We start from the raw sequence: 23,912 nt of genomic DNA on the forward strand, positions 1-23,912 counted from the left end.
CGGCTGTGATAATTAATTAGCAGTAGTAATGTTTCTTTGTTTATTATTTTTTATATTTTTTGGTTCTGTGTTAAAAAGCAGGATACCATTTTTTTCATTATTATAAAGACTGACTTTAGTGTCATAGTTTAAAAGTTTAGAAGTTTTAGTTAAGAAGTTGTCTTAGTTTAACAGTATTTTTAAAACTTAATTGTTTTGTGAAGTTTAACGCAACTGTTATTGGGCTTAAGAAAAGTCACTATAATAAGTAAGATTTGTTATAATACTGTTGATTTTATTCAAAAAATTACATATTTTAAGAATGGTAAAGAAAAATAAAGAGTTTTATTACTTAAACAAAAATACTAATTGTTTTTGTCCATAAAACATTCCCCTGGATGGTTACAACAGTCCCCTGTCACGGTTTTGCGAAAAATCGTCCATAACTCAAAAACCAAGAGGAAAATGTGTGGGTTTTTTTAAGATATATATTTAATTTACTATTGCCCTTAATTTTATTGACAAACATTCTCAACATTTAATAAAATTACTTCAGGACAGTTTTGTATGGACGAATTTCCAAATAGCAGAGAAACGCCCATTTATGTTCATGTCACTTTTCACCGGAATCATTCCATCGAACATCTGCCTTCAAAGTTAGGCTGAAAGATGATGCTATTCCAAATGTGAGTTCAATTCACAGTTTTTTAATACAAATATATTTCAGCATGTGAATATAAATCATATATTTATGTAGGTTTGCATCCAGAAGAATGCTGTCTTGCAAGACACATGCAGCGTTGATAAAAAACAAGATTGCTCTGAAGCCACAGAAAGTTTTCTCTCAGATGGGGTCGCATTGCACCCTGAAGCAGCGGAACCTTCATCTTCAATCGACCAAATTTGTGAATCAGCAAATAAAGGGTCGAGAATTAATAGCCGTGAGTTGATATAAATTCTATTTTGACAATGTTTAATTGTTGAGATGTATGGGACTGTTGGTAGTACAAATATTTGTTTCATAATTTTAATCTTTTTAGCATCAAAGGGTTGTAACAAAAAAAATGTCTTTTGTCAAACGCCACAACCGCCCAAATGTGTCGATAAAGCTACGTGAGTATCGAAATTATTCATTGTAAATTCTCCCACCAGGGTGTATACGCACCGGGAAATCCAGGAATTCCAGGAAAAGCTGGGAATTTTTCCTACCGGGATAAAACCGGGAAAAATACGGGAATTTTCTGGTACTCCAGGATAATGAGACAAATTTTGCACAATTAGTACCTAATTCATATTTTTTAGAAAACATTTTTTCCCATTCTGCCTTGTTAACTTTGTATTAAGATAGTTCTGTATGTACACGTATCAGCCAAAAGTTTCGACCGTAGTGTACAGTAAGATCTCATACGTACGTGGCGCTACCTGTCTCGAACTTTTGGCGATGCTGTACACTGTTCATGTCCTACACAATCACACCTTATGCATAGATAGGGCCCCTACACATATAGAGAGCGCCTCTGTAAACTTGGCAACATCGCAATTTTTCAGTATATAGTAGCGTCCAACGTGAAAGTGTCAGAGTTCTGTAAAGTTATATTTGTTTTGTGAAAAAAAAATCTTGATAATGGCAACCCAAACGCGATTCAAGGGTCAGTTTGTGAAGAAAAAAGTGCTTGATGAAAAACTAAAAGCAGTTTCCGCCATGTGTCGAGCGAATGCCGCTAAACGAGAGGACAGTGGACATAACCTCCATGATCGGCAACAAGAATTTGCTGTCGAAGGGCGCCGAATCGTCGATTTAGAATATCTGGCCCAACAATTGAAGTGTATTCGCTGCAAAAAAGATATTTTATTGAGGAAAGCGGTGAAAGAAACGCGAATGGGATTGAACTCAATTCTGCACATTGCCTGCGACGAGTGTTGTTCTATAACCCAAGTACGCACAGGCAAAACACACGTAACGTTGGAAAATAAGACGCACGCTGATCTGAATACGAAAGCTGTATTGGGTGAGTTATTTTTTCAATTGTGCAAAATATAGAAATTAATTCGAAGAACGGATTAACCTGCCAAGGATATGCCTAATATCAAAATGCATTTTACAGGTGCAGTTCATTCTGGCATTGGAGAAACGGCGTTGAACAAATTATTGAATTGTTTAAACATCCCAACCATCGGGTCCCATGTTTTTAAAAAATATGAAAGAGAAATTGGACCAGCATTGGAAGCTGCTGCGAAAGATTCCTGCCGTAGAGCTGCTGAAGAGGAAAAGAAATTAGTTATAGAGAATATGGAAAGATTGTGCCAGGAATTGTAAGTTTTCACAACAATCTAATATTTCTATAACAATCCTACGTCCCAGTGGATAAGACTGAGACGGCGCAAGAGCTCTCACTAGCATCTGAGTTCATTCGCAGTGTCACCTTTGCATACTGGAATGCAGGATTGCTATAGATTTTTTCCAGCGCCTCGACACCAAGTATTAACTTGCGGTCAAGCTGCTATTGTGACTTCAGTGTTTATTGTTGAGAAAAAAAAACGTACGTGTAATTTTTGCAAATGTGACTTATCTCAATAATTAACTCCACGGTGTCTGTTATCGTAATGAAAATAGTTATCATGGCATACAACACCGTAAGAAATTTTTTGAAATAAATTTTACTGCTGCGTCAGGAATCTAGATTTTGTGTCATCGCAGTCAACATTCAATGCAGCGAAATGATAAATTCTCACTGTGGTGACAGATATTGTAGAGGAAATAGTTATGGTATACAACACTGTAAGAAATTTTGTAAAATAAATTTTACTGCTGCGTCAGGAATCTAGATTTTGTGTCATCGCAGTCAACATTCAATGCAGCGAAATGATAAATTCTCACTGCGGTGACAGATATTGTAGAGGAAATAGTTATGGTATACAACACTGTAAGAAAGTTTGTAAAATCAATTTTACTGCTGCGTCAGGTGAAATGATATAGATTTAGTGTCATCGCAGTCAATATTCATTGTGGTGAAATGATAAATTCTCACTGCGTTGAGCATAACATTTTATCAGCGTGGCACTCCATCTCCCTTTTTATGAATCCCTTATTGTAATTATACTAAATTTGTATATAGCGGTGAGAATCAAATCCATCTGTAAATTGATATTTTTTTAAATAGCAAATATGGTTATACTTGATATTTTAAAGAATTTGTAACTTAGAGTTCGGCTACAAGGTGGAAAATTTTATATAACTTTTCGCTGTTGAAACTATTGCAACAGTGACATAATGGCATATGTAATAGATATATATATGGTGATGATAAAAAACAATAAATTGGAATAAAATGCTTATCGTTCTTTTCGTTATCAGGCCACTAGATATAGTCGACGAAGTTTATCCATTCGCGCGGACCCTCGGCTCTCTCACTAACCCTAACCTTCATCCTCAAACAATCGACGATGATGTAAGGAGAAGAGAGGAATTTGACACAGCAATAGGGAACATCGTGAATACCATCGTTTCCTATGATATGGGCTGGAGCAAGCGGGGCAATGGCCGAAGCTACAATAATTTAAATGGCTATGGTACGATTGTCGGTTTTCTGAGTGGAAAAGTGCTGGACTTTGCAGTGCGAAATCGGAAATGTAGAATGTGTACCAACGGCCACAGCAAATCCGATCATGAGTGTAGACAAAATTTTTGCGGCAGTGCGAAGGCGATGGAGTCTGACGTAGGCGCCGCTCTAGTCAACGAGAGTTCGATTCTCAAAGATATCGGGCTGAACGTGAGAGTTCTGATAGGGGACGAGGATAGTTCAACGATCGCAGCAGTACGACAGGGAAATCTTCAAACAGTCTTCAAACTCGCAGACAGCAATCATTTGAAGAAAAATTTTGCCAATGCTTTGTATGAACTACGAAAAGGTTACAGTGAAATGAGAAACAAGGAAGTTATTCCTCATTTGAAAAAATGTTTTTCTTACGCACTAGTGCAAAATAAAGGACATAGTGCCGAGTTAGGGAAAACTATTCGCAATATCCCTGAGCATGTTTTTGGCCAGCATGAAAATTGTGGAGTTTGGTGTAAAGGTACACATAAAATTGAACTGAAAAATCAGCAATTATACACCAAGCTTTCAGAGCTATTTGGCAAATATGCTGACAATGCTGCAAAATTTTCTGTTGCTGCCTCCAGTCAAGCTAATGAAAGTATTAACAATATAATGGTTCACAAAGCACCTAAAAATTGCTGCTACAGCCTGAGCGAATCAGGGGACTACCGATTAGCTAGCACTGTATGCACAAAAAACGAAGGCGAAAAGCACATCATGGACGTCAACTCGAAATTGAATGTATCACCGGGGAAGCACACTGCATCTTTCGCGAAGGTGTTGGAAACAAAAAGAAAAAAACGAGCGATGAAGGCAAAATTACCAACAACTAAAGCTCGAAGAAATTTATTGGCACGAAAAAAAGAAGCCTCCAGGAAGTCGATGGAGTAATCTGAAGGGATTCAATATGAAACTAACTGCGGCATCAACTCTTGTTCAGAGAGCAGGGGAACTGTTGATTTTCGACTTCTCTTAGATATTTTGCCAACCATCGCAGTATCGGTAGACAGCTGCAATATAATATATTTCGATTTGGAGACATCTGGGTTCTCGAAGGACTCAGAAATTTTACAAATCGCAGCAAAATTTGAGAATTCAACATTCAGCGTCTATCTCCATCCGTCCAAGTCGATTGATGCTGATGCTTCCCGGGTTACGGGGTTGAAATACGTTGGAGGAAAACTGTATTTCTACAGCAAAGAAGTAGCCACAATTGCGCCTCGTGAAGCTTTAATTTCATTTCAACAGTTTCTCAAATTTTCATCGAAGCCATGCGTTTTGGTTGCAAATAATGCATCGTTCAACTCCTCTCATTTACTGCGATATATAATAGATTACGGTATGATCGAGAGTTTTAAAAATATCGCAGGGTTTTCAGATAGTTTGACTGTGATGAAAAAAGTTTTGCCTGAACGAAAAGCCGAAAAAAAAAGTTTCAATTTACCAATTTTAGCCCGCGACTTATTGAATTTTGGAACATCCGATAAATTTCATGAAGCCCTATTCGATGTTGAAACTCTCGAGAAACTATGTGATACTTTTGCCAAAAAGGAAATGTGTTGTGAAAACGTGCCTTTAGGTCGCGCCATCTATGGTGTTTCTATAGAGTCGTAGACGACCGCTGAGTCAGTACTTGTGGACACGGGCCACAGAGCAGACACGCTCCTAAACACACGCTCTCGCTATCCTACTATTATATGCTTTCGGCCGATACACGGCATCCTCATGAGAGAAGCTGTTGAATATTCGCCCTAAACTTTCTCCTAGTGCCTTCTCGTTACCTTTTTCCGCTGTGTGGCGCCTGCGTGGTCACCTGCTGCGCAGTGGGGACTGCGTCTATCGCCATAGCGTTGAGTATTTTCGCCATTTTAAGGTGCAAGGAAACTTAGTTCCGCAATAGAACAAAGAAAAAGAGGTGATAACACATCCAAGGACCTAGTCAGGATAGCTTAACGTACATCAGGAAGAGGGATGTCAGATTCAGACACTTCTTCTACATCAGGCCCTCAAGACGACAGCAATATGAGTCTTGGTAGTAGCGGCGACGTCAGTAGGCGTAAGAGAGAGACAGACTACTTCAACCTCGTAGACTACGGTGATTCGGACGAGAATTCCAGGCCTCCCTCACCTAAGAGACGCCGATCAACAGATTCCCGTTTAGAGGTGCTACAGAGTCAGATCGACACGTTAACGTCTTTAATATCACAACGAGCCCCCCTTGGGCAGGCAAAGGATCTGACAGCTACATCGACAGTCGACCCATCTTTTTTGTCAAAACCTACAGTAAACGCCAGGGTCCTGAGTCTAGGTGATTTTAGAACAGATGTTGACGAAGGCAAAAGAGTGCGCCCGGCCAGTGATGAACGATTGAAAATCCTAGACAACTTACAGCGCTTCGGAATGGGAGAATGGAAGGAGGTTAGATACGCAAGTGCCCTCAAAAATTTCTCGGCTTCACCAGGCTTTATGGAACTCAAGGTGAACGAAGAACTGTATCATTTTGGTAAGAGGGATCCGCTACTCCCAACAGATCGGGCTCTGGGTGGTCTTTGCAACGCAGTACTTGAGCAGAAGGAATTGCTAAAGAACAGCCTGCAGAGTATCGTGAACTGGGCCTTCACAGAGCCCTCTGAGCTATCATCTGAATCGCTTTTCGAAAGATTGACATCAACATTTGGCGCGGGCTCACAAATGTCCAAGAACTTTGATCAGATCCTCCAAGTTATATGTGGGAAGAGGGCCGAATGTATCGAAAACAGGAGAGAGCGCTTACTCGATGAGGTGCCCAACAAGACGGTTCGGGCTGCGTTGCGGCAGGTTCCGCCCAGTGCTGAGTACCTGTTTGGTAAAGAGAAACTGCAGCCTTTAATCCAGTCGTTAGGGGGCTCTCAGACATGGCTAAACACTCCATCGTACATGATGACCAAGAAACCTACCATCAAGAAGGATTTCACTTCAGCAAAGTCAAATAGGCACTCCTTTCGATTCCCAAACAGAATATACCAAAATTCTAAGGAGAATTTCAACTCACAGCAGAACAACTTCAAGACCAGAAGCGGGGGAAAGAAGGATTTTAAGGGTAAGACCGAAAATTCCTTTCACAAGAAACAAGGGAAATGACCAGCCGTCGCTGCCAAAGTTCGTGGGAGGTCAGCTAGCTGGCTTCCAGGAGAGATGGAGGAAATCGGAAGCTCCTTCGGTCATCTTAAAACTAATAACAGGTACAAGAATTCCATTAATATCCAAACCACCTCTCATAAACAATTGGAGACACTCCAGATTTGCAACAAAAGTATCCCCAGAGATGTCAGAACAGATCAATCTCTTACAATGCCAAAGAATTTTAGAACAACCAAAGAAAGTCGGAGCAAGCTTTGTTTCAAAGATGTTCCTGCTCCCCAAGAGCAGCGGAGGAGTGAGGCCCATTTTCGACTTGCGTGGTCTCAACAACCACGTAAGAGTAAGGAAATTCCAACTAATCTCTCACTTCAGAATTCCAGACTTTTTACAGGACGGAGACTGGATGACTCGGATAGACCTATCCCAAGCGTATTTCCATGTACCAATTGCTGCATCCCACAGACATCTCCTTCGTATCGTATACGACAAGAAGCTGTTTCAGATGACGAGCTTGTCCTTTGGCCTCTCATCTGCCCCTCAAATCTTCGCGACTATCACGAATTGGATTGCGGAAATCCTTCGTGCGCAAGGTATGAGGGTAGCCGTATATTTGGACGACTTTCTACTGGTCTCTCAAAACAGAACCAGCTTAGCCCATCAGATAGTGGAGGCAGTAGAACTTTTGGAGCACTTGGGTTGGCAAGTCAACCATCACAAATGTGCATTAATCCCATGCCAGAAGCTGGAGTTTCTGGGAATTGTCTGGAACACCCAGAACAATCAGATCAGCCTACCAAGGAAAAAAGCCCGCAAGATTGCGGACTCAATCAAGGATCTCAGGACCAGGGGGAGCTGTACCCTGAAACAGATCCAGTGCCTTCTAGGCCAGTTGAATTTTGCCAATTTCGTCATCGACAGAGGGCGACCTTTCGACAGGGGAGGCCGCGGGAGAAGCTGTCAGTTCCACGCACAGCAATAAGAGAGCTGGAATGGTGGAGCGAAGCCACAGTTACCGCTGCTTGTCTTCACAAGAGCGAAATTACCCACTTTTTGACTACAGACGCAGCGGACGCAGGGTGGGGAGCACAGTTGAATGGAATCCTCATCTCCGGAACCTGGACAAGACAGCAGAGCATGTGGCACTCCAACCTAAAGGAGATGTATGCGGTGTACGCCTCGATAAGAGATCAGGCACAGAGCCTGCAAAGGACTCACATTCTTTTACAAACAGACAACCGAACTCTGGTAGCTTATATCCAGAAGGAAGGGGGTACAAGATCCTTAGATCTACTCAATCTCACCTTCCAGTTGTTGAAACTAGTCGACGGCCTGCAAATAACTCTATCTGCGGCCTATCTCCCAGGAAGATACAATGGTATAGCAGACCGGCTGTCACGAAGAAGGGCGCTTCCGGAGTGGCACCTTCTACCAGAGGCAACAAGCCAGATTTTCAAAAGATGGGGCATCCCCGACATCGATCTCTTCGCATCAGCGAATTCAGCCGTGGTCAAACGCTACGTCTCCAGAGACTCCACAGATCAATACGCCTACTTCATAGACGCATTCAGTCGTCCATGGGATTGCAGACTGGGATGGGTGTTCCCTCCACCCAGCCTCATCCCCAGAGTCTTGGCACACTTGAACAAGAGCAGAGGACAGGTACTGATCGTAGCCCCCAACTGGGAGAGGACGTTCTGGATGTCAGACCTAATCCGGAGATCTACGGAGCCACCAATGCCGATTCCAATGTTGGAGAGGGTGCTAAAAGACATCACGACCGGTCAACCACCCCCAGAGATCGAGCGCCTTTCTCTCCAGGTGTGGAAGGTTGGGTGTGGGGAGAACTAGTCAACGACTGGTCCACGCAAGAGAAGGAGCTGGTTAAAGGAAGCTGGCGCCGGTCGACACTAGAGACCTACAAGACTCCTATTCGTAGGTGGATTAACTGGTGTGAGCAAAAATAACATCAATCCAGGGGCACCACGGGGCCAGGATTTAGCAAGATTTTTAGCAAACCTATTTATCACACAGGACCTTGCATACAGCACTATCTTAGTGCATAAGTCAGCTGTTGCCACATTCTGCTCAGGGAACTCTTCGGGAACTTTGTCATCAGATTTTTTAGTGCATCGAGTCCTCAAGGCCATCTCGATCGCTAAGCCAAGAGAGAGAAGAACAGAGATTTGGGATGCTCAAGTTCTGCTAGATTGGCTGAGCACACCGGCGGACAAGCTATCGTTCTTCGAGATCTCGCGAAGGGCTGCAGCCGTGCTGCTGATAGCTTCTGGACGGCGTATCCACGACCTTACTCTACTAAAAATATCAAAGAACTTTATTACAAACTTGGGTAACGAAATTATTTTGTGGCCAGATTTTGGCTCCAAGACAGACCGAGGCAGCTTCAGACAGTCAGGATGGAAGCTGTCAAGACACCCAAACATATGGCTCTGTCCTGTAACATGGCTCAGAGCGTTGCTGAAAAAAATCGGAGGACAGACGGGCAACGGAAGGGTTGGACCAAGTTTTCATTACGGTAACTGGACCTGTAAAACCAGCTTCTACATCAGTCATTGGCGGATGGATTCGATCCGTCCTTAAAGCAGCGGGGATAGATGCTTCCCCAGGGAGTATCAGATCGGCTGTCGCTTCTCGTGGATGGCTGGACAATATACCAATTCAGGACATTCTGGACAGAGGAAATTGGAAATGTGTCGAAACATTCAGAAAGCATTACTGTAGACAGGTGAAGGGCTCGGATCAGGGCAATTCCAGTTTATTATTCACTAATTTTACTCCAATATAAGAATTATTCCTACTTAAATGTTACCAAAGATAGTTTAAGAAAAAAAAAAAAAAAAAGATATAATCAAGATAAAGTATATAAATCTCTATTATGTGCAATAAAGAAATAGAAAAGCTAATTACCCACTAAACCATCAGCTTTACAATTCTCAACATCACATAGCGTTGAGGGGTCACCAGCAGATAACAAACACGTCTCTCATGAGGATGCCGTGTATCGGCCGAAAGCATATAATGCTAGTGTTTTGAATTCCAACAAAACACGTATTATATGCGAAAGCCGATACACGGCATCCTAGCAAGGATCTTGCTGGATGAGAGCCGCTATGGCGATAGACGCAGTCCCCACTGCGCAGCAGGTGACCACGCAGGCGCCACACAGCGGAAAAAGGTAACGAGAAGGCACTAGGAGAAAGTTTAGGGCGAATATTCAACAGCTTCTCTCATGAGGATGCCGTGTATCGGCTTTCGCATATAATACGTGTTTTGTTGGAATTCAAAACATTAGCATTTTATACCTTATTTCTCGTGTACTTCATTTATATAAACCCGTCAGTTCCGAGTCCTCAACATGGTGTCAGAAGTCGGTATTTAAACTGAACTTCAACGAGATAAAAAAGTGTAAGGTTAGCGCACATTCCTTTATCGTGTAACTGTTTCCGTGCAAAAAAAAAGGAGAACAAGATGACGAATGGTCCACAAACATCAAGTGGTGCGACGCAGACGGCTAACGAAGCTTCAAATACTACGTCTAACGTTAATTCTCCCCGAGAATTTGAGTTTACTAAACCAGAGGCATGGCCGGTTTGGATTAAACGTTTTGAGAGATATTTATCTGTGGCTGGCCTGACAAATAAGTCAGAAAAAGAAAAAGTTGATTTGCTATGCTACACAATGGGCGAAGAAGCCGAAGATATCTTGTTACGTATATTTCCTAACCTCGTGAATGAGACTCTTTACAGTGAGGTTAAGAAAAAATTTGACGAGTATTTTTCTCCAAAAAAGAACGTTATATTTGAGAGATACAAGTTTAACTCGAGATTCCAAGAAGAATCTGAAAGTGTTGACTCTTTTATTACGGCTTTGCACGCGTTAGCTGAAAAATGTGATTATGAAACATTAAAAGATGATCTTATTCGTGATCGCATCGTCATTGGGATAAAAGATGCTAGAGCTTCTGAACGATTACAGCTCACTCCAAATCTCACGCTAGAAAATGCAATTACGTTAGTGCGACAAGCGGAGATGCAAGAAAAGCAAAATAAAGTTTTGCGCTCAAAGAGCCCAGAAAAAAGTGAAGTGAATCGTATTATAAAAAAGAAGCCTAGTGTTAAAAAAAGTAACGAAAAACATGGAGATACAGCGAAAAGCGAAAATTGCTCTCGCTGCGGTTTACGAAAACATCAAAATTCGAAGAAGTGCCCTGCACTCAACTCAACTTGTCGAAACTGCGGGAAGAAGAACCATTGGGACAAGGTGTGTCGGAGCAAGTCGATCAACGCCATACACGGTGCGGATCCCGAATAAGACGACACGAGCGAAGATGTTTTCAACGCACACTTCATCGGAGCAGTGAAACGTAAACAAAACAATTCTCGCGATTACACAGCAGAGTTCGAGGTTTTAAATCTTGGTAAAAACGTTACGTTTAATATAGATACGCGCGCAGATGTTTCTTGTATTCCATTTAAATTTGCAGAGCGTGAATTTCATAGTAAAATCCAAAATACTAAACAAGTTATTTACAGCGCGGATGGTAAAAAAATGTCAGTCATGGGTTTTGTGTACTTGAAGTTAAAAAAAGCAAACGTTGTAGAAAATGTAAAAGCTTATGTAATTAAAGGATTAGATCGATTTTTATTAGGCAAGCCAGACATTGAACAATTCAATTTAGTAAAATTTGTTAATGCTTTGGAAATTAAAAAAATTGCCGAAAAGTCTTATTGTAAATTTGATCCGATAAAAGAGTATCCAAACGTTTTTAATGGCTTAGGAAAATTTAAACGTAAGTTAACTATACCATTAAAAGAAAATATTAAGCCGCACGCTCAAACGACTCCCCGCGTTGTACCTATTCCTTTGATGAAAAAATTAAAAGAAAATTTGATCGATATGCAAAAAAAAGGCATTATAGCTCCAGTAAACGAACCGACGGAATGGTGTAGTCCAATTGTATGCGCGCCAAAAGGTAACGGTATTAGAGTTTGCGGAGATTATACGATTTTAAATGATAGTGTCAAACGCAGTGTTTATCCAATTTTAAAGGTTGATGTAGCCTTAGCTAGAATAAAAGGTGCGAAATTTTTCTCAAAACTAGATGCAAACTCCGGGTATAATCAAGTCGAATGATCCGAGGAAAGTCAAGCTCTAACTACTTTTATTACCCCTTTCGGTAGATTCAAAAGTAAGCGTTTGCCATTTGGTATAAATTGCGCGTCAGATTATTTTTCGGAAATGTTCGCGAAATTATTTGCCGATTTACCAAATGTCATCTGTCAAGTTGACGACGTTATGATTTTTGCGGAAACGATAGATGAGCACGATCAACTATTGAGAACTGTGCTGGAACGGTTAGATAACGAAGGCGTCACCGCCAATAAATCTAAATGCTGTTTCGGTGTCACTGTAATTGATTTTTTAGGCCACCGAATATCTCAGAAAGGTATAGAAATATTACCTGAAAGATTAGAAGCCATAAGCAAATTTCCAGAACCGAACGATGTTAAAAGCTTACAGCAATTTCTAGGTACAATTAATTTTGTAGCCAAGTTCGTTCCCAACAAATCGATGCTATTAGAGCCGCTTACCGCATTGTTAAAAAGTGATACTGAATTTGTATGGGGTGAATCACAAAAGAAAGCTTTTCAAAGCTTAAAATCTGCATTATTAAAAGCACCGGTTTTAGCTCACTTCGATTATGAAAAAGATGTAATCATTCAAGCTGACGCGTCAAGTTACGGTCTCGGAGCCGCACTTATGCAGCAAAATAAAGACGGAACGCGCGAAATCGTGGCATATGTATCGAGAACGCTAACGTCAACAGAACGTAAATACAGCCAAATTGAAAAAGAAGCTTTGGCGCTCTCAGCTGCCTCAGATAAATTTAAAGATTACATAACAGGCATAGAGGTAACTTTGGAGACGGATCATAAACCGCTCCTGCAAATTTTAAAAACAAAACCTTTGGACGAAATAACTCCTCGTTTGCAAAGAATTCGAATGCGTCTTATGCGTTATAATTATAAAATTGTTCATGTACCGGGAAAACAATTAGTATTAGCGGATACACTTTCACGTTATCCATTGGAATGTAATACAAAATATGACCTTTGCGACGAAGCCGATGCTTATGTAAATCTCATTATTAAAAGTTTACCTGTACAAAATTACTTACAAAAAATAGGCGAAGAACAAAAAACTGATTTTATTTGTTCAAAAATAATTGACTATTGTTTAAATAAGTGGCCAGAGAAGACTCAGTTACCAGACGGTTTATTTCCTTATTTTCAACTTAAAGAAAGTTTTTCATATGTACAAGACTTGTTGCTATATAATGACAGATTAGTAATTCCACCTTCTCTGCAACTTGAGATTTTAAATAAATTGCATGAAGGACACTTGGGAATGAGTAAATGTCGTGATAGAGCTAAACAGTCAATCTGGTGGCTGGGACTAGGCACACAATTAAAAAATCTCATTGAATTCTGTCCAAAATGTATAGAAAATAGAAGCAATGTAAAAGAACCATTTGTAAAAGAAAGTTTTCCGGACAGACCTTGGCAAAAAATCGGAATTGATTTTTTTAATCTAAAAAAATGGTATATGATTACCACCGATTATTATTCTCGTTTTTTCGAAATATCAGAAATGCCTTCTTTGACTGAAGAAAATACAATTGAAAAATGTAAGGAGTTATTCAGTAGGTATGGTAATCCTGAATGTATACGAAGCGACGGCGGAACTCAGTTCTCGAAAAAGTTTCTACAATTTTGTAAAAAATTAGATATAATTCATGTAACTAGCTCGCCAAAATATTCTCAAAGTAATGGTGAAGTTGAGGCCGCAGTAAAGATCGCAAAAAAGATAATCGCAAAATCGGATGATGTCTATCTAGGTTTACAAGCGTATAGAACATCTCCACTTGAAAACGGTTATTCACCTGCGGAATTAATGTTTTCGCGTAAAATCAGATCGATTGTTCCTATGCATCCGAAACAATTAGGTACTTTTATTGATCATAAAAAAATCTCAATTAAAGAAAAAGAGAGAAAAGATAAGCAGGAATATTATTATAATAAGCGTCATCGCGTGACAAATTTATCTAAATTATCTGTAAAAGACAAAGTTTGGGTTATTGATATGCGACGCTACGCTGAAATCACTGAGATATGTGATAGTCCTAATGCATACATGGTTAGAACCACGAGTGGAAGTATTGTAAAGCGTAATAGATGGCTTTTGATTCCAGCACCTTACATCGAAAAGGTGAACTCACGTAACAAGGATCCAGTTATCCTACCGTGCGAATTAACTCAGGTATCTCAATCACGTAACAATGTAAATCCTGAAAATAATGTATCCTTGCGTGTAACAAATCAAAATGCTAATAATATATCTGTAAACCAAGAAGCGAACAGTAATCAATGTTCCGAAATGCAGTCAACAGCTGTTCAACAAGTATTGCCGATTAGGTCTAATACGAACGAAAATGTACGTAGGTCAAGTCGCAACAGACAACCGACAAAACGCTTTGGCATTGATTAATGTAATTCACCTATGTAAATCCTTCTATCGTAATCCATTACATAAATGTGTAATATTATAAAATATGGATCTTTAATAAAAAAGGAAGGATGTTGTGAAAACGTGCCTTTAGGTCGCGCCATCTATGGTGTTTCTATAGAGTCGTAGACGACCGCTGAGTCAGTACTTGTGGACACGGGCCACAGAGCAGACACGCTCCTAAACACACGCTCTCGCTATCCTACTATTTTATACCTTATTTCTCGTGTACTTCATTTATATAAACCCGTCAGTTCCGAGTCCTCACCAAAATGTTTCTTGAAGTTTGTAAGCTTTATAAAGAAGTGATAATGGTGAAACTCCTGTCACCAAGTCTAAAATATTTGAAAGACGTGATATCAAATCAAATGATTCTGAAAATAGCAGGAGCCGGAATTCATTATGAAATTTTAAAAGAGGTGTACGCGAAAGATGGCGACATCGGAATAAAATCTTTATTATCGGAGAAAACGATCTCAAATAAACCACGGGTTACAAAAGCGAAAAAAATAATCGAGACAGTAGTTGAACACCTGAGAAACAAGGGTTAATTTTTGTTTATCAGTAATTGACATTTATATTTAAAAGTTTTCATCTGAAAAAAAATGTTATTATTGTTATCAATGTTAAAAAAAAATGTATGTATTGAATTTATTTTTTACTTTGTCCGCAATATTTGTTTTTATATACGTATATTCGACGCGCACGATCATAATATATATGACACAATATACATGAAACTAACGCTTTACAAAAGTGAAAAAAAGTAATCAAGACCGTTGTTGAACACCTGAGAAACAAGCGTTAATTTTTGTTCATCAATAATTGATATTTCTATTTGAAAGTTTTTATTTGACAAAAATTTTATTATCGTTATCAGTACTTGAGAAAAAAAAGTTATTCGTTGAATTTATTTTTACTTTGTCCGCAATTTTTGTTTTTATATATATATATATATATATATATATATCTATATATATTCTATTCATTTGTATATTCACACACACGACCATAGTATATATGACACAATATACATGAATAGTACACAATATATACGAATAAATAAACGAAATTTAATTGATTAAAAGAACAAATTTATTTTCCATCCTTGTCGTAATTATTGAAACCTACGAAAAATTTTACTATCGCGGTTTTTACGACGCGCGCATCTGTTCCCTGCCGCCGTACACTGTTGCCGTTTCGTCACAGCTGATCGTATCTCCGTTCCCCGTCGCCTAAGATTATTCATTTTCATTAATCCAGGGCTGCCACTCTGCCTCTAATGCCACTATGTTGCCACTTTTTTTTATGATGCCACTTTTTTGCCTCTTTTTTGCAGAAATTGCCTCTAATGCCACTATTTACATGTATTTCATTGCGAAATTGAAAATTTTCATAACATTTGCGTGAAAAAAAAAATCGTGTCCATATGCTGTTAATTCGGTTTCAAATACCGCGCGTACGCTTAGTGCTAATTTGCGCCGTAGCGTCGCCATTTTCCATGGTGGTTTGTGTCGTCTGTCACAGCCACCATAATGGATTTTCGCCGCTAGTCGCAGCAGCCCCCCGAGGCACCACGTGGTCTCCGCGTTCCGCGTTTTATGTAGCAGTGACAATACAAGTGACGTAAGTATTTATTCTTATTTGTACGCAAGTTATTTCAAATAACAATGCCGTGGATTTAGTATATACTGCTGATAATGAGTTACTAGTTCAGTTAATTTGAGTTAACAAGTTAATACCCATTTCTAATGAAAGATTTGATAGTTAGAGGTTATGTCGCATCTGTCGTAGTATAGGTATTTCCAGAGCTTGACCAGACTCTGTCTTTATTATTTGAAGGCGCCAATGTTCTCGCGTATTATTCAGTCGAATTCAGTGTAGAGTGACATTATTTTCTTTTTCTTTTATAGTTGAGCGATGGTCCGTCAATATAAATTTCAAAGCAGCTGGCTGCTGAGGAATGATCCTTTGGGATATAAGGTATCCACGTGGTGCAAACAAATTGATACAGGCAATGAATTGTATTGTCAAATCTGCAATACCTCATTTTCGTACGTAACGAAGGGTTTTCATTCTATCATTCAACATTCTTCTATTGAGTAAAAAAAAAAGGGTTATCGGACTTTTCGAATAGTCGCGCGCCTGCGTGCGCACTCGATGCGGCGCCATCATTAACTATGTTCCCATGCGTGGCCGAGAGAGGCGTTATGCGAGAACGCGGCCGGAAGGCGAGTCAGTCGTCTAACATCAGCTATCGAGTATAACACGTTTTCGTGCATTATTAAAAATAATAAAACCTTATCTTTCGTTTGTACATGCTTGATGGTGTCTATCGTTATTTATATCCGAAAACATCCTGCTCCCTTAAACCTCGAGACATTCGACACTGCAATAAACGAGTCGTTTATCTCAATAGGTTATGGGCCCAGGCAATCGTGCTGCGGGGTTTTAAGGGACAGCGCGAATTTTTTTCGAGTGGCAACGAGACGCGTGGGTCGGGATTGTCGACCGCGTGGCGGACATTTTGGAAGCGTGTGTAAGATACCTGTGGGAGTGAAATATTCTCGTGTGGGGGTACAATGGCCGACGAACAGTTGGTGAGAGGAATAGTGAAACTCGATGGGACAAATTATGTGACGTGGAAGTATCACATAATGTCGGTTCTCGAGTCTGCGGACGTCGACGACGTAGTGGATGGGAAGAGACCGAAGCCAGCGGATGACGCGAGTACGACTGAGAAGAAAACGTGGAAGAGAGATAATGCGAAAGCAAAAGTACTAATCGCATCGTCGGTGGAAGCGGGAGAGCTACGTTCCCTGGTCACGTGTGCGACGGCTAAAGAACAATGGGACGCGCTGAGTCAGATGCACGAGCAAAAGACTGCGCAGAATCGTTTGTTTCTGAGACAAAAGTATCACGAGTACCGCATGGCACCGGGAGATACGATTGCTCAGCACGTGGCAACGGTGAAGGGAATGGTTCAACAGATGAAAGATCTCGGTGGGACTATCGATGATGTCGACGTGATGGCAAAAATCCTCATGGGTCTGACGTCGAGATTCGAAACGTTTCAGACAGTGTGGGATAACGTTGCCGAGGCAAATCAAACATTAACGAGTCTGATAGATAGCCTGATTCGCGAGGAAGCACGACTCGGATCTGGTGGAGAAAGAACGGAGGCTCTTTCGGCTGTGAAAAATACAAGTGCGAAAAATACGAGTACGAAAAACGCGAGTGCGAAAAATGCGGGTACGAAAAATAAATCGAAGTCGACGGGAAATTCGAGAAAACCGCGCGCGATAGAAGACGTGATGTGTTTCAAATGTCGAGAGAAGGGGCATTACGCGCGGGATTGTCCAACAAAGAAAAATAATCGTGAGAAGCGGGACGGTAGTGGTTCGCGTGATTGTGCGTTCATGGCGTCGGGCGGCGAAGAGCGAGGGGGGCGGGAAGCGCGAGAGAGTCGTGCGAGTCCCTCGGCAGAGCAGGTTAGACGCTTGCTCGGTGCCGGCAACGCAGATTCGTGGTTAACCGACAGTGGCGCGTCGCGACATATCACATACCGACGCGAGTGGTACAGCGACTTTCGTCCGAGTGAGGGCGGCACTGTTGTTCTCGGGAACGACGGTGTGTGCAAGGTCGCGGGCGAGGGGACAATTCGAATAGAGAAATTCGTCGATGGTCGGTGGCACAAGGGCGTAATCGAAAACGTATTATATGTACCAGAGCTAAGGAAAAATCTTTTCTCGGTGGGCGCGTGCACGGGAAAGGGTTGCGATGTTGAATTCAACTTGACAACGGTTTCGATAAAGAAAAGGGGTGAGATCGTGGCTATTGGTGCGAGGCAAAGTAATGCCATATATAGAATGTTTTTTCGTGTCGAGCTACCGCGAGTGACGAGCGAAGTGAATGTCACGTCGATAGATCTCAGGCTGTGGCATGAGCGACTCGGACACGTGGGTGGTCGAGCTTTGTGCGAAATGGTAAACAACGGTCTCGTCGACGGTGTAAAAATTAAAAATGCGTCGAAATTCTTTTGCGAATCGTGTCAGTTCGGGAAGGCACATCGACAACCGTTTCGAGTGTGTGACAGCAAGCGAAATACACAGCCTGGTGAGATGATACATTCTGATGTATGCGGTCAAATGCAAGTCAATTCTCTCGGAGGTGCGTCGTACTATGTGACGTTTATAGACGATGCGTCGGGGTTCTGCATAGTGTATTTTCTCAAACACAAGAACGAAGTTCTCGAGAAGTTCAAACTGTACGAGAGTATGGTGGCGAACAAATTCGGTACGAGGATAAAAATTGTGCGGTCGGATAATGGGGGAGAATACAAGAACGAGAAAATGGACGAATATTTAGAACAGCGCGGTATCGTGTTAGAGAACACAGCACCGCATACACCTCAACAAAACGGCAAGGCGGAGAGAGCTAATCGGACGATTGTCGAATGTGCGAGGACCATACTCAGGGCGAAGGGACTTCCGTTGAACTTGTGGGCGGAGGCAGTGGGAACTGCAGTCTACGTGTTGAATCGAACGGTGCATTCCAGTCGTACAGGGGTGAAGACGCCGTACGAAGTATGGACTGGACGAAAACCGGATTTGAGACACGTGCGAGTATTCGGCTCGGTGGCATACAAACACGTGCCAAAGCAATTCCGAAGGAAATTTGACGACAAGTCGAAGAAAGTGGTCTTGGTGGGATACCAAGGAGAATCGTCGAACTATCGTTTGTACGATCCCGTTACAAGGCGAGTATCAGTGTCGAGAGACGTTGTCTTCGATGAATCAGTGGGAGCCGGAGATTGGCGACCGAGAGAACACGTGTTGGTGATACCTGGTGACAAGTTACAGGAAGAACAACACGAAGACGGTGCTGATGAAGAGCCGAGAGTCGAGGAACGGGGAGAAGACGACGAGATCAGAGAACAACGAGAAGTTGTTCCGCAGCAAGGAAGAGACGAACCAGTGCAACTACAGGAACCTGAGCTCGGTCGGAGAGAGCTGAGAGTACGTGCGAACATCAGAAGACCGTTGAGATATGCCGGAGGGGCGGATGAGGGCGTGTTTGAAATTGATTTCGTCGAGTATCGTGCTCCTGAGACTTTTCGCGAAGCGGTAGGGGGTCAAGACGGCACGAAGTGGGTTGCAGCTATCGAAGAAGAACTGCTGGCTCATGAAAAGAACAATACTTGGTCATTAGTGAAGAGAGATGAGGACATGAAGCTGATAGACTCCAAGTGGGTGTTTAAAGTCATACGAGGGAAGAAAGAAAATGCGCAGCGTTTTAAGGCACGTCTCTGTGCGCGTGGGTTTCTACAACAACGTGGGAAAGACTACAATGAGACGTTTTCTCCTGTCGTGCGATATGACTCGCTTCGGATGTTCTTGGCTCGAGTCACGCTGGATGATCTCGAGTTGATACAGTTTGACGTTTGTACGGCGTTCTTGTACGGTGAGCTCGAGGAAGAAATCTTTATGAAGATTCCTGAGGGGCTGGACGTAGGAGAAGAAAACTGTGACAGTGTGGTGTGTCGACTGAATAAGTCTCTATATGGGCTGAAACAATCTCCCAGATGCTGGAATCGTAAATTCAGCGATTTTATAAGAAAGTTCGATCTTGAACAGTCGACGAGTGATCAGTGCATTTATACTGGGTGTGTCGAAAGTGTGAGCGTGTATCTAGCGTTATTCGTCGACGATGGGCTTGTTGCCTCGAAATCGTCTCGCGTGCTTGAATCTATGATAACTTTCTTGAAGGGTGCGTTCGAAATAACCCTAGGAGATGCGAGTAGATTCGTCGGTTTGCAAATAATACGCGACAGAAAAAGGAAATCGATGTTTATACATCAAAGCGAATACGTAGAGAAAACACTAGAGAAATTTGGAATGAGGAGTGCGAAAGCAGTGAGTGTACCTGCGGATCCTCACGCGGCGTTAAGCGCAGTAGAGTCAGACGGCGAAGCTATAGAAAATGTACCGTACCGTGAAGCGGTGGGTTCACTTATGTTTTTGGCGGTAGTGTCGCGTCCTGATGTTGCATACGCGGTAAATTCGGTGTCAAAATTCTTGAACAAGCATAGTCTCATTTCATTCGAGAAAAGGTAGCTAGTAAGGAAATTCTAGTAGAATACGTGCCCACGGAGAGTCAAAGGGCGGATATATTTACCAAAGCCGTGCCGAGAGATCGGTTTGTGAAACTTCGCAGTATTTTAGGGTTGATGTCATTCGAAGAGTTCTCAAACAGTGAGTGTATTGAGTAAAAAAAAAAGGGTTATCGGACTTTTCGAATAGTCGCGCGCCTGCGTGCGCACTCGATGCGACGCCATCATTAACTATGTTCCCATGCGTGGCCGAGAGAGGCGTTATGCGAGAACGCGGCCGGAAGGCGAGTCAGTCGTCTAACATCAGCTATCGAGTATAATACGTTTTCGTGCATTATTAAAAATAATAAAACCTTATCTTTCGTTTGTACATGCTTGATGGTGTCTATCGTTATTTATATCCGAAAACATCCTGCTCCCTTAAACCTCGAGACATTCGACACTGCAATAAACGAGTCGTTTATCTCAATATCTTCCTCCACAAAACACAAGCTGGAAGCTCGTACTAAACTGGATCAAAAGCAACTAAAATTGGATGGATCTGTTCCTGCTGAGGACGGCCGTGCCAAGGAACCGCAACGAATGGTGTTGTGCAACCAACTTGACGCTGATATGAAAGCTGAAATCATTTGGGCAATCAAAAATGTTCATAGTAATATGTCAGCAGCATCATGTGATGATTTGAAAGAAGTTTTCCAAGCCATGTTTCCAGGAGCTATTTCTGAGAAGTTCAGTCTCGGCCGTACAAAGCTAGGATACTTAATCACTGAGGCCTTAGGACCATATTTCAAGAAAATTCTTACCGACGATGTTCAGCAGTCTACAAGTTACTGTCTCTCATATGACGAAACAACTAATGTAGAACATAAAAAAGAGTTGCAGGTTAGAGTCCGATATTTTTCTGAAACTAACAAAGAAGTTGTTGCCCATCATGTACAAACATTTTTCATGGGTCATGCAACTGCCGAAGAATTAGCTAAATGCATCAATAAAGCTATTGTGGAAGCTGACTTTCTACAGGATAAGTTAATCATGCTGGGCGCTGATGGTCCGAATGTTAATAAAAAAGTATGGTCAATCTTAAATACAGAAGTAAATCAACTGCGTGGCAAGGGACTACTTGATATCGGATCGTGTAATATTCATATTATTCACAATGCATTTCTAAAAGGCCTCAGTGAACTTGGCAACGAAGTCAGTGACCTCATATTGCAAATTTACTATTTTTTCCATGGGTGGCCATCTCGCTGTGAAGACTTTGAGAAGTGTCAGATTGAAGAAAATCTTCCAACTAACCACTTCATCAAACACGTAGCGACTCGATGGCTGACACTAGAACCTAGTGCACAACGCGTTTTGGAACAGTGGAAAGGACTTACCAGGTATTTTCTACGGTTTATCCCGAATAAGAAAGATTGCAAGCAACTCATGGCATCACAAAAGTACCTTACGATATGTAAATACATACGGCAGAAAGATATGAAAGCTCAATTCTATTTTGTCATTGATAGTGCTGCTATTTTCACTAAATTTTCGTTACAATTCCAAAAAGAGGAACCTTTAATACATATTTTGTTTGACGAACTTCAAAATGTAATACTTACACTCGCTGGTCGAGTTTGTAAAGTTGAGAGCCTAAAGAATTATAAGAAAAATGATATGAAAGGACATATATTATTCGCGGACACCAATTTATGTCCAATAAATTCTATCGTGATTGATAAAACAGTGCAAGAATGTCTCAATGACAATGCATTGAGTGATAAGGAGAGACAACACTTCTTGCTGCAAGCTCGAAACCACTACAAAGAAGCAGCATTGCACATCTTGAAGAAATCCTCACTTCAAGCATATCCACATTCAAATCTCATCTACTCGTGCCGATGTCTACAACCACAGAGAATAAAGCGAACCATAAGCTGCTCACACATTGTAAAAATAGCGGAAGCAATGCCGTTGCTGGAGGCTATTTCATCAAGTACACTCTTAGATGAATGGAAACTCCTACAATTAGAAGATCTACCAGAACTTGAACAAGATCGTATCGATCATTACTGGCAGAAAAATGTCTTCAGTGTGAAAGATTCAAGTAACATCCAAAAGTATCCAATAATCACCAGAGTTGTTAAAGCATGCTTGGCTTTAGCTCATGATAGTGCGGACGTAGAACGAGGTTTCTCTAGATCTAAAAGGATTTTATCAATAGATAAAGCTGCAATGTCTGAAAGGACATTGAATGCTCGATTGGCGATTTGTGATGGAACTAAAAAGTTCAAAAATAAACCCCATCTAGTTCCTATAACAAGAGACTTAATTACCAGCGGACGCTTAGCACATCAAAACTACACATGCTTCTTAGAGGAGGAACGGAAGAAAAAATACAAGACTGCCGAAGCGGCAAAAGCCGAAAAAATGAGACTTGAGCAAGAAAAAGAAAATTTGAAAGAGATAGAATCGAAGAAACAGAGTATTGAAGACCTTGAAGTGAAACTCAAAGTAGCACAGAAAGAGCAAGACATGAAGAAACAAAGCGCTGACGCTCTGTTATCAGAAGCAAATAAACGATTACAAGTAGCGCTTAAAAACCAGGATTTACAAGCAGCCCAATTGGCACAAGGTTTGATTGAGGGTGCCGAAAAATTACGAGAACAAGAGAGAACTCAAGAAAATGTTGCATCCCGATTGGCTAAGCAAGTAGAAAAAAGAAAGAGTGGACTGCTATCAGATTTATTTGCCAAGAAACAAAAAATAACCAAAGATATTTAAATCGACTGATCACAGCATATGCTCAAGTTCGGTTAAACGAAGACTAACTATATGGTAATAATAGAATTAGAAGACTAGGATTAAATATATTAAAAAAATGTTTTTCTGGTCAAGTACGAATAGTACCTAATACTTTCGTCATTATAAAATATTCTAACGTACTATTTTATATTCCTTTATCAATGTTCACGTCCAATTAATAAATGTGATGAGTAATGTTATTTTTAAGTATATTAAGTAAAAGTAATATGATTTCGTGTTATGTTACGTTGGAAACTAAATGTGCAATGTAGATATATTTGATACACACTGTGATGAAAAATAAATAAATTTCATAAAATTATCGAAAATTCTTGCATATTTTTCACACGTTATTGAGATTATGATCTATAACCAGTGAAAAGATGTGATTCTGTTAGGCATTTAAGGCCACTTTTTTCCTAATCCTGTGCCACTTTTCTCCTGATTTCATGCCACTATTGCAACTAATTTGAGGTCCACCAGGTAGTGGAAGCCCTGTTAATCGATATATTCGAAACTAAACGGTGAAAAATATATATATTTTTTTTAAATTAATCCTACAGTAGTGCTCAACACGCGAGTGATTTTTCAATGAAGTCGTAAGATCCGTTCGGAGCTATCATAAAAAATGTAGACAAAGTCCGTCAATTTGCGTGTTAGGTATAGGCCGCGCGTGCAAAAAGATCGATTTTTAATTGCAAATATCTTCCAAACGGGACGGTAAATCGGTTTCA

The 23,912-nt window shown here is 41.0% G+C and overlaps 3 protein-coding genes across 6 annotated transcripts in view; 2 read left to right on the forward strand and 1 right to left on the reverse strand.

The window, feature by feature from the left end:
- The window catches only part of LOC107228170 (transcription factor A, mitochondrial), a 150,086-nt gene that overhangs the window by 5,077 nt on the left and 121,097 nt on the right, over nucleotides 1-23,912 (reverse strand). The window lies entirely within an intron of this gene.
- On the forward strand, nucleotides 297-4,466 carry LOC124293015. Its single transcript, XM_046731910.1, has 4 exons — nucleotides 297-665; nucleotides 737-920; nucleotides 1,020-1,988; nucleotides 2,085-4,466. Exon 4 carries the CDS (start codon nucleotides 3,309-3,311, stop codon nucleotides 4,464-4,466), a length of 1,158 nt encoding a protein of 385 aa, XP_046587866.1. The 5' UTR covers nucleotides 297-665; nucleotides 737-920; nucleotides 1,020-1,988; nucleotides 2,085-3,308.
- LOC124293016 lies at nucleotides 10,182-11,024 on the forward strand. The gene has a single exon (XM_046731911.1). It carries the CDS (start codon nucleotides 10,182-10,184, stop codon nucleotides 11,022-11,024), a length of 843 nt encoding a protein of 280 aa, XP_046587867.1.

Source organism: Neodiprion lecontei, chromosome 2, assembly GCF_021901455.1.
Source record: "Neodiprion lecontei isolate iyNeoLeco1 chromosome 2, iyNeoLeco1.1, whole genome shotgun sequence".
In the NCBI taxonomy this organism is placed as follows: Eukaryota; Metazoa; Arthropoda; class Insecta; order Hymenoptera; family Diprionidae; genus Neodiprion; species Neodiprion lecontei.